Source organism: Gorilla gorilla, chromosome 23 (genome assembly GCF_029281585.2).
Source record: "Gorilla gorilla gorilla isolate KB3781 chromosome 23, NHGRI_mGorGor1-v2.1_pri, whole genome shotgun sequence".
In the NCBI taxonomy this organism is placed as follows: domain Eukaryota; kingdom Metazoa; phylum Chordata; class Mammalia; order Primates; family Hominidae; genus Gorilla; species Gorilla gorilla.
Window position 1 is genome coordinate 18,459,986 of NC_086018.1, and position 19,462 is coordinate 18,479,447.

General features: G+C 47.3%; 1 protein-coding gene across 1 annotated transcript in view; it reads left to right on the top strand.

The window, feature by feature from the left end:
- Window positions 1–1,529: 1,529 nt before the first annotated feature.
- Window positions 1,530–19,462, top strand: part of CRKL (CRK like proto-oncogene, adaptor protein) — a 37,108-nt gene continuing 19,175 nt past the window's right edge. The window contains exons 1-2 of the mRNA XM_031007554.3: window positions 1,530–3,248; window positions 18,784–19,249. Of these exons, the coding sequence (XP_030863414.1) occupies window positions 2,938–3,248; window positions 18,784–19,249 (777 nt within the window). The 5' untranslated portion in view covers window positions 1,530–2,937. The remainder of the gene's footprint in view (window positions 3,249–18,783; window positions 19,250–19,462) is intronic.

Here is a 19,462-nt window from a genome sequence, read left to right on the forward strand (position 1 = left end):
CAGAGATGTGACCCCTAAACGCTTCATGCTGATTATTAGCCTACTAAAGGAAAAACTATGGAGAGGTGAAGGACGCTCTGCATTTAGAGGGCAGAGAGCGGGTTGCTGTGGCTCACATCTGTAATCCTAGCTACTTTGGAGGCTGAGGCAGGAGGACTACTTGAGCCTAGGAATTTGAGACGAGAGTCAGCAACAGAGAGACCTGTCTTTAAAAACAAAACAAAACCCAAAAAGCCTAATTCAGTCAAAGCATGGGTAGAAGCCAGATTAAGAAGGTTGAGCAGCTGGGTGGGTGGCTCACGTCTGTAATCCCAACACTTTGGGAGGCCAAGCTGGGAGGATTACCTGAGCCCAGCAGTTCCAGATCAGCTTGGGCAATACAGTGAGACCTCATCTCTACAAAAAATTAAAAAATTAAAAATCACCACTAGGATTACAGGCGGTGGCTCACGCCTGTAATCCCAGCACTTTGGGAGGCTGAGGCGGGAGGATCATGAGGTCAGGAGTTCAAGACCAGCCTGGCGAACATGGTGAAACCCTGTCTCTACTAAAAATACAAAAATTAGCTGGGCATGGTGGTGCATGCCTGTAATCAATCCCACCTATTTGGCAGGCTGAGGCAGGAGAATTGCTTGAACCTGGACCTGGGAGGCAGAGGTTGCAGTGAGCTGAGATCGCGCCACTGCACTCCTCCAGCCTGGGCTACAGAGCTAGAGTCCGTATCAGAATAAAAAAAAAAAAAAAGGGCTGGGCAAGGAGCAGGTGATTATGAAGTGGTAAATCTGACAGTGAAAAGTACTTAGAAAACAAAGTGGAGATTTTTCTCTCCACCCTCACCCACCCACTGAGGGTGTATGCTCAGGGTTTTAGGGTATAGAGGTAGAGGCCCAGGGAACGACTGAATAATAATAATGGAAGACTCATATGACGCTTACTATGTGCCAGGTACTATTCTAAGCACTTTGCATATATTAACTTGTTTCATACATAGCTGGGCGGGGTGGCTCACATCTTGGCTGAGGGGGAGGATTGTTTGAGCTCAAAAGTCTGAGACGAGCCTGGGCAACATGGTGAGATTTCGTCTCTATTAAAAATCAAAAAAATTAGCTGGGCATGGCAGCGCGAGCCTGTAGTCCCAACTACTCGGAAGGCTGAGGTGGGAGGATCCCTTGAGATGGGGAAATCAAGGCTGCAGTGAGCCATGATAGTTCCACTGCACTCCAGCCTGGGTGACAGAAGGAGAACCTGTCTCAAAAACAAAACAAAATAAAACAAACAGGCCGGGCACGGTGGCTCACGGCTGTAATCCTAGCACTTTGGGAAGCTGAGGCAGGCAGATCACCTGAGGTCAGGAGTTTGAGACCAGCCTGGCCAACATGGTGAAACCCCGTTTCTACTAAAAATACAAAAATTAGCAGGGCATGGCGGCGGACAGCTGTAATCCCAGCTACTCGGGAGGCTGAGGCAGGGGAATCGCTTGAACCCGGGAGGCGGAGGTTGCAGTGAGCCGAGATCGCGCCCCTGCACTCCAACCTGGTGACAGAGCGAGACTCCGTCGAAAGAAGGAAAGGAAAGGGAAAGGAAAGGGAAAGGGAAAGGAAAGGAAGAGAGAGAGAGAGAGAGAAAGAAAGAAAGAAAAGAAAGAAAGAAAGAAAAAAAGAAAGAGAAAGAAAGAAAGAAAGAAAAAAAGAAAACAAAAACAAATAGGGATTAATAAATAGGCAGAAGCCGGCATAATCTGGGGCAGGGGAAGCCTCGGGGCCACGCCCGAGAGGCATTTGTATTTTACTTTCAGCAGTTCAGAGCCCATGATGGCCAGGTTACCCACTTGTGGACTTCCTTGATCACTTAATTGAGTCAATCTAACCCTCACCTTCTCTCTCCTCTCACTCCATTTAGCGGGTCACGTAGCCACTAGGGCTTCCTTAGCCTATCAGGCCACCTGGGGACTGAGTCATTCAGTCAGTCACCTATCTGGTGGTCACATCTGCCCCTGGGGTCATCCTTTTACTGGGCCACCTCGGCCCATCGGGACCTGTCAGTCCTTGACCTCCCTCAGGCCCCTAGGCTGGCCAGGTCGCCTCAGTGCCACGCCTCCCTGGCCCGCGATTCAGCCTGCACGTTACGCTTTGTTCCCAGAAGCAGGTTTTCGAAACGCCGTTCCCTCTCGGCTCCAGCTGTTTTCCTGCCAGCGCTGGGAGACCCGGCAGCCGCAGCGCCCCCAGCGGCGCGCAGCGCCCCAGGAAGAGAGTGCCTACCACCGGCGCCTCTTCAGCCTCCTCCTGGAACGCGGGAGCGGGCGCGACCAGCGCCCACCCTGATCGTCGCGACGGTGCTCCTGATTGGCTGCGCTGTATGACGTAACGGGAGGGCCCCGGCGGCCGCCGGGAGCCGGGGCCCCGCGCGTGCGCAGACGGAGCGCGGTGAGCGGAGGGGGAGGTGGCTGCCGCTTCTCCCGCGTCCGCCATTTTGTTGCTGTGGCTATTGGGAACAAGCTGGGCAAAAGCACCCCGGAGGCGCGACGCTCCTTCGAGTTCGGTGCCTCGTGTGACGGCGGGGGTCGGTGAAGACCCGTCCAGCTGCGGCGCCGGCGCGTTCCAGGCCGGGAGTCACTGGAGGCACCCCTGGGACGCCGAGCAGCCCGAGAACCCCGGGGTGGCCTCCGCTGCGGCTCGGGTTTGCCTGCCCCGACCCCCCGGCTCTGCCGTGCATTCCCGGGCGGCTGTCTCCGTGTGGCGGCCCCGGAGCAGGCGGGCGGCGTCGGAGGATGCTGCGGGCCCGGAGCCGAGAGGAAAGTGCTGGCCCAGCCCTCTGAGCGCTCCTCGAGGTGTGCGAGAGGCCCTTCCTCGGCCCCAAAGCCGTCTGCCGGGCTAAGGCGTGCAGAGCAGGCGAGGACAGCCGCCGCCCCTACCGCCGCAGAGTCCCCGGTCCAACACCATGTCCTCCGCCAGGTTCGACTCCTCGGACCGCTCCGCCTGGTACATGGGGCCGGTGTCTCGCCAGGAGGCGCAGACCCGGCTCCAGGGCCAGCGCCACGGTATGTTCCTCGTCCGCGATTCTTCCACCTGCCCTGGGGACTATGTGCTGTCGGTGTCCGAGAACTCGCGGGTCTCCCACTACATCATCAACTCGCTGCCCAACCGCCGTTTTAAGATCGGGGACCAGGAATTTGACCATTTGCCCGCCCTGCTGGAGTTTTACAAGATCCACTACCTGGACACCACCACCCTCATCGAGCCTGCGCCCAGGTACGCGAGAGCCCTCCCCGACCGCGGAGGAAGGTCGAGAACCGGGTCGGTCCAAGAGTGTTTGTATAGGGGGGTGGGGCGCGCTTGAACCCATATTCCCCGCATTCTGAACCAAATTATTTTCCAGAAGGCCTTCCTAACAGAAAGCTAGTGTCAGGATCTGGGTTACTGGATAAGAGGATGCGTTTTTTTTTTTTTTTTTCCCCTCACGAGGCTGTTTCTCAATGTGAAGAGGATGCGTTTTGAATGTTTAACGGTGGTTGCATAGTTAAAATGCACGCTTTTTGCCTTTCGTGACTTTCTCTGGGTGTAATACTGATGCAGGGATTTGTTGGTTTTTCTAAAAACCTCTTTTTTTTTTTTTTTGAGACGGAGTCTCGCTGTGTCGCCAGGCTGGAGTGCAGTGGTGCGATCTCGGCTCACTGCAACCTCCGCCTCCCGGGTTCAAGCGATTCTCCTGCCTTAGCCTCCCGAGTAGCTGGGACTACTGGCGCACGCCACCACACCCAGCTAATTTTTGTATTTTTAGTAGAGACGGTGTTTCACCATGTTGGCCTGGATGGTCTCGATCTCTTGCCCTCGTGATCCGCCTGCCTCGGTCTCCCAAAATGCTGGGATTACAGGCGTGAGCCACCGCACCCGGCCAAAAACCGTTTTTAAGCCATAGACTTCTTTGAGAATCTGAAGATAGCCGAGCACTCACCACCCCACCCCCACCCCCACCCCTCCCCGCCAAAGGCACGTACACACAAGTTTGCACACCATCCCAGGTTCTTGTACTCCCTCCAGATCTCTGAACTCCAGGTTAAGAACTCCAGGACTGCAGCCTTTGGAACAGTCAAAAAAAATGAAAATGCTTTAGCGTTTAGAAACAAAAAAACCTTTAACCAAAATATCAGAACTATATATTCATACTGTGGTGCCAAGTTTGAAGCAGGCCAGACACCACCACTTTTATAGTACGTTAATTACAAAGATAAGAGAAGGTGCATTGGCTTCAGCGAGGATATTTTTTGGAAAATTTATTGCATATTTTCTCCCCGAGGACCATTAGTAGGCCAGAGATCAGTCTGGTTAATTTCCAAGGTGGAATTAGGCTAGAATGTTATTAAGGAAAATTTTTGAATGACACTTAGTTGTATCCTAGTTCAATTTTAGACATGCTTTTTGTGTTAAGTCTAATGATTTTGTATTTCTTATTTTAAAATTAACGCAAAGTGACCAAGCATTCTCTTTTCCAAGTGAAATACGTTATTTTAATTGATTAGTTGCTTTAATTTGCCTTAAGCGTTTTAGCAGAGATTTGCTTTTATTGTTGTGTTTGCCCTGTAACACTGATTTTATCAGAGGTTTCTTTTATTTAAATTATCCCAAATTTGAGTTGAAAAGTTGCCTAGAATTTTTAAAGTAACAAACTGGCCAGTTCGTTTCTTAAACATCTATTTTAAAAGGACTGGATGTTGATACAGTTTTTCCAGGGTTAGATGTTTATGACTTTATGGATTTGTCGACCGGGTATTACTCTAAACTTTAAAAGCTATTATAATTGAGGACACCAACTGTTTGCATAGTGGGATAGAGATAGAAAAAAAAAAGCCATGACAGTATAATGACTACAAGATTAACTACTGAACTAAATGGACTTTAAAAATGGGGAGAAAGTGATTATAAATCAAATACTGTATAACAAAGACCAGGACACCAAGAATCTGATTGGTGAAACCTGCGGTTCGTGGCAGATGCTGGTAGTTGCAGTCAACTTTGAGCACAATATAATTCCAATTTAAGGAGTTGAGAATCTTAGAACCCACTGTAGTGAGATTTGTAATATGACTGAATAAATTATTCCTCTCGTTTGTGAGAGTGAATTATATAATTAATGCCAGGCATTCATTAAGCCTTGCATATGCTTATGTTGAGGTCATGAGTACTAATAATACAGCTGTTTCAAAAAGCGAGTTAATGGGCGGGTGTGGTAGCTCACGCCAGTAATCCCAGCACTTTGGGAAGCCAAGCCGGGCGAATCACGAGGTCAGGAGTTCGAGACCATCTTGGCCAACATGGTGAAACCCCGTCTCTGCTAAAAATACAAAAAATTAGCTGGGCGTAGTGGCTGGCGCCTGTAATCCCAGCTACTCGGGAGGCTGAGGCAGGAGAATCGCTCGAACCCGGGAGGCGGAGGTTGCAGTGAGCCGAGATCGCGCCACTGCACAGCCCGGGTGACAGAGTGAGACTCTGTCTCAAAAAAAAAGGAAAAAGTTAATGACTTGAGTCTCCTTCTAGAGGAAGGAAAAGAAGTATGCCGCTTCTCTCTATCCACAGAATCGCCTCCAGATTTTCCGTACATGCATGCATCTTAGAGAACAAGCATGTAATTCTGTCTTTGCCCTCTTTCGTCCTTCCTTTACTGCAGCTGTACTAGGCTGCTCACTTATTCCCTGGTAGCCATCCTTCCTTACTCATACCTTTGTACCTTTGCACCTTTGCTCCAGCTGTTGGCTCTTCATTGACTGCCTTAACTACACCTCAGTCTCCATCTGTTGAAATCCTACCTGTTGTTCCAGTCCCCTCACAGATTATAGGGCCTTTCTCTGACCCTCCCCCTCACGTTCAGCTTTGTTTCTCCTTCTCTGTGCCCTCTGCCTCAGGCCTGTTGCTTTAATTTAGTTTTTCATTTTCCTAGGTATCTCTGAAGGAGATCACCATGCTGGTTGAATTAGATCCTGACTGAGTTTACTTTGTTATACTGAATCTTCGAATTGCCACTCCCAAGCCTGGTTTTCATGGCTTAGGTTTAACATGTTATTAGCCTTTTATAGAAAGCTAGTGACTACTAGAGCCTGGGCCAAATGGAAAACTCAGTGTAATGCTTCTTCGCATCCCAAACAGGATACATTTAGTGGCTTAACTTTGCAGGCATCAAAACTGAGCTTTTAAAGCCAGAGTTTCATGCCTCTTGGCTAATATTTTGGTTTATCTTGCATAGCTAAAATTTGTAACAATAATGTCCTACTCGAAATTTAAGGACTGGTGACTTGCATTGTTATAGTCTTATCCTTTTCATTAGAATGCTTCATAAGTTTTAATTTTATATTTTTATTCAAATGTTTATAAGAGAATTATAACCCAGTCTAACCCAGTGTAGGTACTGGGAAAGATGTGTGACAGACATACTTTCTCCCTGTGGAACTCCTACTGTAGTGGAGAAGACAGACTGAAAAGTAGAAAAATAAAGTACTAGTAAGATCAATATACAGGAGGGACCTGTATAACAGGAGGGACCTACCTGGGGTGGCGTGGTCAGAGAAAGCATGAAGCTAAGACCTAAGGGTAAAGAAGAACCCAGCCTAGGCAAGGCTTGGCCTGAGAGGAGGAGAAGAGCCTTCCAGGTTTAGGGAAAAGCTTATGTAGATGTCCTGAGGTGAGAAAGTCCATTGTGTTGGGAGTGTGTCTCTTTTCTTTCTTTCTTTTTCTTTTCTTTTTTTTTTTTTTTTTCTTGAGACGGAGTCTCGCTCTGTCGCCCAGGCTGGAGTGCGCGATCTCGGCTCACTGCAAGCTCCGCCTCCTGGGTTCACACCATTCTCCTGCCTCAGTTTCCCGAGTAGCTGGGACTACAGGCGCCTGCAACCATGCCGGCAAATTTTTTGTATTTTTAGTGGAGACGGGGTTTCACCATGTTAGCCAGGATAGTCTCGATCTCCTAAGCTAGTGATCCGCCCGCCTCGGCCTCCCAAAGTGCTGGAATTACAAGCGTGAGCCACTGCGCCCGGCTTTTTTTTTTTTTTTTTTTTTTGGTAGATGACGTCTCACTCTGTGGCCAGGCTAGAGTGCAGTGGCCCAATCTCGGCTCACTGCAACCTCTGCCTCCCGGGTTCAAGTGATTCTCCTACCTCAGCCTCCTGAGTAGCTGGGACTGCATGGGACTACAGGCACCCGCCACCATGTCCGGCTAATTTTTGTATTTTTAGTAGAGACAAGGTTTCACCATGTTGGCCAGGATGGTCCCTATATCTTGACCTCATGATCCACCTGCCTCAGCCTCCCAAAGTGCTGGGATTACAGATGTGAGCCACCCTGTCCGGCCTGGGAGTGTGTTTCTTAAAGGAGAAAGGGGGACATATAAAATGAGTTTGGAGATAAAGATCAGGGTCAGGAATTGGGTTTTTATTTAAAGTGCTATGGGCTTCAAGGAAGGAATTTGAGGCAGAGGAGTGACCTGGGGCTATTATTGTAATCCAGCTACAAAATGATGGTGACTAATAGTGACAGTGGAGCTGTGACTTGAAGATGCCTATTTTGGAGATAAAATTGATTTGCTGGTGGGTGGGGATGAAGGGAAAGGGGAGAAGGGATGATTTGTTCTATTTGTAACTTTGTTATCTTCTGTGTTTTTATCTTTAACTGCTTTTTGTATTTGTGGTATTCCTATGGTGGATTTTATTTTATTTTATTTTATTTATTATTTTATTTATTTTTTTGAGACCAAGTCTCCCTCTGTCCCCCAGGCTGTAGTGAAGTGGCATAATCTGGGCTCACTGCCACCTCCGCCTCTGGGGTTTAAGATTCTCCTGCCTCAGCCTCCCTAGTAGCTGGGATTACAGGCATGCACTGCCACACCTGGCTAATTTTTGTATTTTTGGTAGAGACAGGGTTTCACTGTGTTGGCCAGGCTGGTCTTGAACTCTTGACCTCAAGTGATCCACCTGCCTGGGCCTCCCAAAGTGCTGGGATTACAGGTGTGAGCCACTGCGCCTGGCCTAGCTCTAGTGTATTTTTATTTAATAAGGGCTGTTTCCAGTTTAACAACAGAATGCTTCAGAAGGTAGCTTGCTTTGTTTGACATTTTCCATTTCTAGCTTGTGTCGATAGATACATTCAGGCTATGAAGAAAAATTAGAATAAATAAAATTTTACCATTAAAAACTAAAGGAAGTTGGCCCTTCAAGAAAATAATGTACTGTACTTAGCAGACTTTGAGCATTACATGTACCTGGTAATATGGAACCAACATTGAATCAGAAAGCCCTATCATGCTTCTGAGGAGCTTACTGGTTACTAAAAAAAAATTTCTTTTTTTTTTTTTTTTTTTTGAGACGGAGTCTTGTTCTGTCGCCCAGGCTGGAGTGCAGTGGCGGGATCTTGGCTCACTGCAAGCTCCGCCTCCTGGGTTCACGCCATTCTCCTGCCTCAGCCTCTTGAGTTAGCTGGGACTACAGGTGCCCGCCACCATGCCCGAGTAACTTTTTGTATTTTTAGTAGAGACGGGGTTTCACCGTGTTAGCCAGGATGGTCTCCATCTCCTGACCTCGTGAACCGCCCGCCTGGGCCTCCCAAAGTGCTGGGATTACAGTTATGAGCCCCCGCGCCCGGCATTTTTTTTTTTTTTTTTTTTTTTTTTTTTTGAGACAGAGTCTTGCTCTGTTGCTAGGCTGGAGTGCGGTGGTGCGATCTTGGCTCACTGCAACCTCCACCTCCTAGGTTCAAGTGATTCTCCTGCCTCAGCCTCCCAAGTAGCTGGGACTACAGGCGCACGCGCTACCACACCTGGCTAATTTTTGTATTTTTAGTAGAGATGGGGTTTCACCATGTTGAGCAGGATGGTTTTCTGTCTCTTGACCTCAGGGGATCTGCTCGCCTCGGCCTCCCAAAGTGCTGGGATTACAGGCGTGAGTCACCGCGCCTGGCTACTAAAAAAAAAAAAAAAAATTAAAGGTTAGCTGTGCTCGGTGGCTCATGCCTGTAATCCCAGCACTTCGGGAGGTTAAGGCAGGAGGATCGCTAGATCCCAGGAGTTTGAGACCAGCCCTGGCAAGATAGTGAGACCCCATTCCTACAAAAAATTAAAAAATTAGCTGAGCATGGTGTCATGCGCCTTTAAGTCCCAGCTACTTGGGAGGCTGAAGTGGAAAGATTGCTTGAGCATGGGAGATTGAGGCTACAGTGAGCTATGATCATGCCACTGCACTTCAGCCTGGGCAACAGAGCCAGACCTTGTCTCAAAAAATGAATGAATGAATGAATGTAAGTTGTATATATTTAATATATTTAGTCTCCGTGCATGGTAAAACAGCTGTGGGAGAACTGAGAAAGGGTGCTTAGTCTAACCTGAGAGCCCAGAAGAGGAGCCTCACACACCTGTGAAGTAGAAGCCAATCCCTGAAGGGACAGGAGGAAACAAGAAGCATGGTTGTGCCTCCTCTTTACATCCCCTGTTCTAATTATTTAAGAACTCAAATCTAGACTTCCATAATTTGGAATGGGGAAAGGATTGCCAGTAATTTTAATCAGCATAGAATTCAACACTGTGAATAAACCCCTTTGTGTTTCTCCTGACCAGTAGTTAAAATCATGTGAATTTGATTCAGAGAAAATACAAGAACATGGCCGGGTGCAGTGGTTCACGCCTGTAATCCCAGCACTTTGGGAGGCCAAGGTGGGTGGATTGCCTGAGTGCAGGAGTTTGAGACCAGCCTGGGCAACACGGTGAAACCCCGTCTCTACTAAAATACAAAAAATTAGCTGGGCATGGCGGCGTGTGCCTAAGAGGCTAAAGGCAGGAGAATCACTTGAACCTGGGGGGTGGAAGTTAAAGTGAGTCGAGGTCGTGCAGCTGGACTCCATCCTGGGCGACAGAGTGAGACTCTCTCCAAAAAAACAAAAAACAAGAACACTGTCATGCTGAGAATGGAATCTTGTCCAATTAAGAGTTGTGTTCCCAGCCGGACGTGGTGGCTCACGCCTGTAATCCCGGCACTGTGGGTAGGCGGGCGGATCATGAGGTCAGGAGATCAAGACCATCCTGGCCAACATAGTGAAACCCCCGTCTCTACTAAAAATACAAAAACTAGCTGGGCGTGGTGGCATGCATCTGTAGTCCCAGCTACTCCGGAGGTTGAGACAGGAGAATCGCTTGAACCTGGGAGGCAGAGGTTGCACTGAGCCAAGACCACACCACTGCACTCCAGCCTGCCAACAGAGCGAGACTCCGTCTCAAAAAAAAAAAAAAAAAGAGTTGTGTTCACATGGAAAGTACTAGTAGCCATTCGATTTGTGACTTTTAAAACTCAGATCCACAGAATTGTGACCTAAATTTTTCGTTTTGATCTGAATGATTAGACTAGATTTCTGAGGGTCTTTAAGATTAAAATATTTTAATTCTGGGCCGGGCGTGGTGGCTCACGACTGTAATCCCAGCACTTTGGGAGGTCTGGCAGGTCGGGAGTTCGAGACTGAACCTAGGAGGCAGAGATGGCAGTGAGCCGAGATTGTGCCAGCGCCACTGCACTCCAGTCTGGTCAACAGAGCGAGACTTCGTCTCGGAAAACAAAAAACAAACAAACAAAAAAAACATTATTTTAATTCTTTCAGATAAGTAAAAGGCACAGCCTATTAGTTGGGAGTTCAGATTAACTTGAGTTGAATCTGAGCTAAAATCATAACAAGTTGGGTGGGGCCACCAGGCACATAGCAACTCACCTGGAATGAACGTGACAAGAACAGTGGAAGAGGATGAGAAGAGGCTTTGAAGGTGCACACTCAACGGTATTCGAATTCTGTCACACCAATTTTGTGACACTATTAAACCAGAGTTAGGTAATTTGAATACCTGAGCTTTTGTGCTTTCAGAAACAAAAAAGGAGGGAAATAGGAAAGGGAAGTTCTTTGATATATGGAGGCCTACTATATACCAAAGCTCACTGCTAGACTCTTGGCATCTAATGGAAGTAAACCATGTTTTTGTTTTTGATTTTTGTCTTTGAGAAGCTTTGGTCTATTGAAAAAATTAGAATGCCATGACAGCTTAAAAGCAAAGGCGATCAACTGTACCTAAGAGGTGGGGAGAGGCTTGAAAGAGGAGATGCTCTTCAACTGATTCTTTAAGGATGAGAACAAGTATACGAGGTAGAAGAGGTGGTGGTAGAAGAGGTGGTGGCAGTGCTTGCTGGTAAAGACACAGTTATAATTAATGTAGATGATGGGCAGGAACCTAGGAAGGAAAGATAAAGCCAACTTGTAAAGGGCCTCCTCAGCCTTGTAAATGAGCTTAACAATGGGAGCCATCTAAAGTTTTTAAAAAGAGAACTGTCAGATTTTAAAAGGAGAACTGATGAGTTTTACTTTTGAGAAACTGCTCTGGGTGGGGAAAGATCTGAAGGACTAATTCTCTGTTACTGGAGAGGGACCCTGAGAAGCTGAGCCAAGATCAAATGCCATAGGAATGTAAAGTGGCACATAGAAGGTGAGGGGAGAGGTATGATGACTTCAGAGAGGATTGAGTGGTGCCTTTGAGACAAAAGAAGGGGATTAGGGTGGGGGCGTGATTCTTTTCAACAGGAAGAATCTTTCTTTGAGGTACCTGCTGGAAGCCAGGTGGTATTTAGCAATCTGATGGGTTTGTTATTGAGAAGAGAGGTAAGGGCTGAATACATATAGATTTGGGAATCTCAGCTTAGATGGGATCACCCAGAATGAGGAGGCAGAACAGGAATAAGTAGAGAAAGAGAAGCTGCGGAAGGAGAGACAGCCACAAGCATAGGAGGAGGAGCCATTAGTGATGGCCTGAAAGCCCAGGGACAGAAGGGAGGGGACCTGGGCGTTAAATGCTGGTCAGTGATAAAGAATGGTGGTTACTGGCTGGGCATGGTGGCTCACGCCTGTAATCCTAGCACCTTGGGAGGCGGAGGCAGGTGGATTGCCTGAGCTCATGCGTTCGAGACCAGCCTGGCCAACACAGTGAAGCCCCGTCTCTACTAAAATATAAAAAATTAGCCGGGCATGGTGGCGTGCGCCTGTAGCCCCAGCTACTCGGGAGGCTGAGGCAGGAGAATTGCTTGAACCTGGGAGGCAGAGATTGCAGTGAGCCAAGATCGCACCACTGCACTCCAGCTTGGGTGACAGAGCAAGACTCCGTCTCAAAAAAAAAAAAAAAAAAAAAAAAGAATGGTGGTTAAAGCAGTTTCACTAGAGAAGTACTTAGCTCATCTTGGAATTGAATTTTTTTTTTTTTTTTTTTTTTTTGAGACAGTGTCGCTCTGTCGCCCAGGCTGAAGTACAGTGGCATGATCTCGGCTCACTGCAGTCTCCACCTCCCGGGTTCAAGTGATTCTCCTGCCTCAGTCTCCTGAGTAGCTGTGATTACAGGCGCCCACCACCATGCCCGGCTAATTTTTGTATTTTTAGTAGAGACGGGGTTTCACCATGTTGGACCAGGCTGGTCTCGAACTCCTGACCTCAGGTGATCCAATTGCCTCGGCCCCCTAATGTGCTGGGATTACAGGCATGAGCCAGTCACCACGCCCAGCTGGAATTAAGTTTTCTACCATTTTTTTTTTAACTGTGAAATATTTCATACATAGGAAAGAGTAAGGGTGCCGTGGCTCACGCCTGTAATCTCAGCACATTGGGAAGCCAAGACAGGTGGATCACTTGAGGTCAGGAGTTCGAGACCAGCCTGGCCAACGTGGTGAAACCCTGTCTCTACTAAAAAGACAAAAATTAGCCGGGAGTGGTGGTAGATGCCTGTAATCCCAGCTACTTGGGACGCTGAGGCAGGATAATTGTTTGAACCCGGGAGGTGGAGGCTGCAATGAGTTGAGATCGCACCATTGCACTCCAGTCTGGGTAACAGAGCAAGACTCTGTCTCAAAAAAAAAAAAAAAAAAAAAAAAGGAAAAAGAGTAAGCCTGGGCACGTTGGCTCATGCCTGTAATCCCAGCACTTTGGGAGGCCGATCACTTGAGGTCAGGAGTTTAAGACCAGCCTGGCCAACATGTGAAACCCATCTCTGTTAAAAATACAAAATTAGCCCGGCAGTAGTGGGGCCCTGTAATCCCAGCTACTGGGGGAGGCTTAGGCACAAGAATAGCTTGAACCCAGGAGGCAGAGGTTTTGGTGAGCTGAGATCACACCACTACACTCCAGCCTGGGCAATAGAGTGAGACTCTGTCTCAAAAAAAAAAGTATATGTAAGCTGGGTGTGGTGGCATGCACCTGTAGTCCCAACTACTGGGGAGGCTGAGGTAGGAGGATTGCTTGAGCCCAGGAGTTCAAGGCCAGCCTGGGCAACATAAACCCCCATCTCTGCAAAAAATTAAACAAGGATTGGCTGGGCATGGTGGCTTATGCCTGTAGTCCCAGCTACATGGGAGGCTGAGGTGGGAGGATCACTTGAGCCTGGGAGGTCAAGGCTGTAGTGAGCCATGATCATACTGCTGCACTCCATCCAGCCTGGGCAATAGAGCAAGACGCTATCTCAAAAAAATTTAAAAAACAAACCAAAAAAAAACTATCATCTGTGTGCTCCCTTTAAAAAATAAATAAATAAAACATTGGCCAGGCGTGGTGGCCCAGACTGTAATCCCAGGACTTTGGGAGGCTGAGGTGGGAAGATTGCTTGAGCTCAGGAGTCCAAGACCAGCTTGGACAACATGGCAAGACCCTGTTTCTACCAAAAATACAAAAATTAATCGGATATGGTGGCATGCACCTGTAGTCCCAGCTACACAGAAGGCTGAGGTGGGAGGATCGCTTGACCTTGGAGGTTGAGGCTGCAATGAGCCATGATTGTGCCTCTGCACTCTAGCCCGGGCAACAGAACGAGATCCCATCTCAAAAAAAAAAAAAAAAGGAATATTACCAGCACCTTTGAAACTTCCTTTTTCTAGAAGTTGATTGTATTGGTTCTTAGCATGCATAAGATTTTAAGCTTAGAACATATTAACACTTGGTTTAAAGATGTTTTGTGTATGGTTTATACATGTAGAAACTGAGAACGCTTTTAACCAAAAGAGCTGAGAGATTCGTTATCATCAGAAAAGAAAAGTCAGTTACGAATTAGTTGTTAGGGGCTTTGCTGCTCAAAGTGTGTAGTGGACAATAGGCAAAAAGTGAGAAGCATGGTCAAGGGTATTTGGATGGGCTTGAAAACCCTGTGCATTTTATTTTATTTTATTTATTTATTTTTGAGTCGGAGTCTTACTCTGTTGCCCAGACTGGAGTGCAGTGGCGCGATCTCGGCTCACTGCAAGCTCCGCCTCCCGGGTTCACACCATTCTCCTGCCTCAGCCTCCTGAGTAGCTGGGACTACAGGCGCCCGCCACCATACTCAGCTAATTTTTTTGTATTTTTAGTAGAGATGGGGTTTCACTGTGTTAGCTAGGATGGTCTCGATCTCCTGACCTCTTGATCCACCCGCCTTGGCCTCCCAAAGTGCTGGGATTACAGGTGTGAGCCACCGCACCTGCCTTATTTATTTATTTTTTGAGACGGAATCTCCGTCTGTCACCCAGGCTGGAGTGCAGTGGCATGATCTCGGCTCACTGCAACCTCCGCCTCCCGGGTTCAAGCAATTCTCTTGCCTCAGCCTCCCAAGTAGCTGGGCCTACAGGCACACGCCACCACACCTGGCTAATTTTTGTATTTTAATAGTGACAGGGTTTTGTCATGTTGGCCAGGTTGGTCTCAAACTCCTGACCTCATGATCCACCTGCCTCGGCCTTCCAAAGTGCTAGGATTGCAGGCATGAGCCACTGCGCCTGGGCAACACTTTATATTTTAAAGGGAAGTTGGGGGAGGGTGCTATTTTCAACCTTGCTCAAAGAACAAATAATTGAGAAGCAATAAATTTTCTGATGAATATGCTTCATATTTCTTTAGACAGTGGGGTCTAATGGAAAGGCTAAGATATCTGACATGGAGCAACATGTATTTATCTCTTCAGTGGAACTAATGTGTAATTTTCAGGGGAGTTTGATGAATAAATGAGTTTGAGAATATAGGGCAGAGGACTTGGAATTTATGTCAGGGTTATGGCTGGTGAGATTGATTTGGTGTCAAATTTATGAATGTCTCTGCAGATACTAACACAGAAAATGAGCCCCAAGGTCACTATAGCAGTATAGTAGTGGAGGGAAATAGAAACTATCTTTATCAAATTTCTACACAGACATACCCCTCACCAGGGAAGCAAGGAAGTTGAAAAGCACACTTTGCCTCCCTAACCCAGGAATTTAGATGGGGGATTTTAAATATTTTAAATATTTTCAGCTTTTCCATAGAGTCTCTGTCCAACTACTCAACTATGCCTTTGTAGTGAAAAACAGTCATAGACAATACATAAATGAATGGGCTTGGCTATCTTCTTTTTTTTGTTTGTTTTTAAGATGGAGTCTTGCTCTGTCACCCAGGCTGGAGTGCAGTGGTGTGATCTCAGCTCATTGCAACCTCTGCCTCCCAGGTTCAAGCAATTCTCTTCCCTCGGCCTCCCAAGTAGCTCGGCCTACAGGTGCACGCCACCACACCTGGCTAACTTTTGTATTTTTAGTAGTGACAGGGTTTTGTCATGTTGGCCAGGTTGGTCTTGAACTCCTGACCTCAAATGATCCTCCCACCTCGGCCTCCCAGTGTTGGGATTACAGGCGTGAGCCACCACACGCCTGGCTTTTTTTTTTTTTTTTTTTTTTGAGATAGAGTCTTAACTGTTTCAGGCAGTGACATGATCTTGGCTCACTGCAAGCTCCGCCTCTCGGGTTCACACCATTCTCCTGCCTCAGCCTCCCGAGTAGCTGGGACTACAGGCGTGTGCCACCACACCTGGCTAATTTTTTGTATTTTTAGTAGAGAGACAGGGTTTCACCGTGTTAGCCAGGATGGTCTCAATCTCCTGACCTTGTGATCCATCCGCTTCGGCCTCCCAAAGTGCTGGGATTACAGGCGTGAGCCACCACGCACTGGCTAACTGCTTTTAACTATACAAATAATAAAATACTCTTGGATGGAGTCTAAGGTGGAACTGACTGTGCTCTTAATAGTGTCTGAAATTTATGTGGTACTTTCTGGACTGTTCACAGGATCTCTGTGGCTCTTGAAATAGCAGGGGCTGGGTGTGATGGCTCACACCTGTAATCCCAACACTTTGGGAGGCCAAGGCAAGAGAATTGCTTGAGGCTAGAAGTTCAAGACAAGCCCTGAAAACATAGTGAGACCCCCATCTCTACAGAAAATTTAAAAATTGGCTGTGTGTGATGGCAACTGCCTGTAGTCCCAGCTACTCAGGAGGCTGAAGTGGGAGGATCACTTGAGCTTGGGAAGTGGAGGCTACAGTGAGCTGTGGTTGTGCCACTCTGCACTCCAGCCAGGATGACAGCAAGACCCTGTCTCAAAAAAAAGAGAAAGAAATACAAGCAGGGATGTACTTGAAGGGGTATGTGTGTGTTCATGTGGGTACACTGGATGCTTGGTGCTGGTCGGTAATTTTGAGTGCCTCACATGCATTATGCCATTAATTCTCATACACCTGACAGATGCAGGGTTCATCCCTAAGGCTGATTAGCTCATTATGAGTGAAGAGTCTAGAACCAGACTCCCTGAGTGCAAGTCTAACCTCTTCTTTGGCTCCTCATTTGTAAAATGGGGATAATAACAGCATCTACCTCACAGACTATTAAATAATCCAATCTCTTCAAAGATCGTAAACCATGCCTAGCATAGATAATAAGTATGAGCTCTTTATTATTACTCTTGCTCCGACTACTCTTGCTAGCTATTTATTTTTATTTTTATTTTTATTTTATTTTATTTTATTTTTTTGAGACGGAGTCTTGCTCTGTCACCCAGGCTGGAGTGCAGTGGTGCAATCTTGGCTCACTGCAAGCTCCGCCTCCCGGGCTCACACCATTCTCCTGCCTCAGCCTCCTGAGTAAGTGGGACTACAGGCGCCCACCACCATGCCCGGCAAATTTTTTGTATTTTTAGTAGAGACGGGGTTTCACCGTGTTAGCCAGGATGGTCTCGATCTCCTGACCTCATGATCCGCCCACCTCAGCCTCCCCAAGTGCTGGGATTACAGGCATGAGCCCCTGCGCCGGCCTCTTATTTATTTATGTTTTGAGACAGTCTTGTTCTGTTGCCCAGGCTGGAGTGTAATGATGCAGTCATAGCTCACTGCAACTTCTAACTCCTGGGCTCAAGTAATGCTCCTGCCTCAGCCTCTTGAGTATCTGGGACCGCAGGTGTGTGCCACTATGCCCGGCTAATTTTTTGTCTGTTTAGTAGAGACAGGGTTTTGATATGTTGGACAGGCAGGTCTCCAAGTCATCTGCCTGCCTTGGCCTCCCAAAGTGCTGGGATTACAGGTCTGAGCCACCACACCTGGTGGATTTATTATTTTTAATTTGGCAAGTCTGTAAGCCCTTTTTTGTTCCTTTTTTTTTTCAAGGGGCCAGAGGCAGAGGCCTTTGTCATTTTCTGTGTGTCCAGGGAAGTGTGCAGGATGTAAGCCATAGATTAGGACAGGGAGGAAGAGTGTGTGGTGGTTGTGACAAGGGTCCAAAGGAAGGCAGCTTCCGAACTTACTTGAGATTATAAAAATAAATTTAAACCAGGTATCTCTGTGTAATCAAAAGGTTTCTGTAAAACAGAGATGGAGTGTATGTGTGTGTGTATACTTGTAATTTGAAAAGACATTCAGAATAGTAACTTTTGGGACAGTACAGACTACAAAAATTACAACATGATAGAACCTTCTTAAGTACTAAGAATATAGAAAGGAAAATAAGGCCAGGCGTGGTGGCTCACACCTGTAATGACAGCACTTTGGGAGGCTGAGGCAGGTGGATCACATGAGACCAGCAGGAGTTTGAGACCAGCCTGGCCAACATGCCAAAATCCTGTCTCTACTAAAAATACAAAATTTAGCTGGGTATGGTGTTGCACATCTGTAATCTCAGCTACTCGGGAGGCTGAGGCAGAAAAATCACTTGAACACGGGAGGTAGAGGTTGCAGTGAACTGAAATTGCGCTACTGCACTCCAGCCTGGGTGACAGAGCAAGATTCTGTCTCCAAAAAAAAGGCTGGGCTCAGTGGCTCACACCTGTAATCCCAGCACTTTGGGAGGCCGAGGCAGGCAGATCACGAGGTCAGGAGATCGAGACCATCCTGGCTAACAAGGTGAAATTCCGTCTCTACTAAAAATAGAAAAAATTAGCGGGGCGTGGTGGCATGTGCCTGTAGTCCCAGCTACTCAGGAGGCTGAGGCAGAATTGCTTGAACTTGGGATGCAGAGGTTGCAGTGAGCTGAGATCCTGCCACTGCACTCCAGCCTGGGCAACAGAGCAAGACTCCATCTCCAAAAAAAATGTAGGGGCCGGGCATGGTGGCTCATGCTTGTAATCCCAGCACGTTGGGAGGCCGAGGTGCGTGGATCACCCGAGGTCAGGAGTTCAAGACCAGCCTGGCCAACATGGTGAAACCCCTTCTCTACTAAAAATAAAAAAAGTTACCTGGGCGTGGTAGTGGGCGCCTGTAATCCCAGCTACTCAGGAGGCTGAGGCAGGAGAATCACTTGAACCTGGGAGGCAGAGTTTGCAGTGAGCTAAGATTGCGCTATTGCACTCCAGCCTGGGCGACAAGAGCAAAACTTGTCTCATAAAAAAGGAAAATAATTTATTATAGAGGAGAGTGGTATATTAAGAAGTTTGACAGGCACTGGCTTAGAGTAAGATTTTTCTCTTAGAGTAATTTTCTTTCTCTCTTAAGGTATCCAAGCCCACCAATGGGATCTGTCTCAGCACCCAACCTGCCTACAGCAGAAGATAACCTGGAATATGTACGGACTCTGTATGATTTTCCTGGGAATGATGCTGAAGACCTGCCCTTTAAAAAGGGTGAGATTCTAGTGATAATAGAGAAGCCTGAAGAACAGTGGTGGAGTGCCCGGAACAAGGATGGCCGGGTTGGGATGATTCCTGTCCCTTATGTCGAAAAGCTTGTGAGATCCTCACCACACGGAAAGCATGGAAATAGGAATTCCAACAGTTACGGGATCCCAGAACCTGCTCATGCATACGCTCAACCTCAGACCACAACTCCTCTACCTGCAGTTTCCGGTTCTCCTGGGGCAGCAATCACCCCTTTGCCATCCACACAGAATGGACCTGTCTTTGCGAAAGCAATCCAGAAAAGAGTACCCTGTGCTTATGACAAGACTGCCTTGGCATTAGAGGTAAAATCTGTTCAGATTAGCTTTTTGGGTCCTTTGACATTTGGTTTTAATTTTTAGTTTTAGTTTAGTTTCTGCTCATTTAAGCTTATATTCATGGAATTAGAGCACTGGATGATTTTGGAAGATACGCACTGTTAGCGTTTCATTTTAAAAATTTTTTATAGAGACGAGGTCTCTAATTTTAAAAGAGTTGTTTGCCCAGGCTGATCTCGA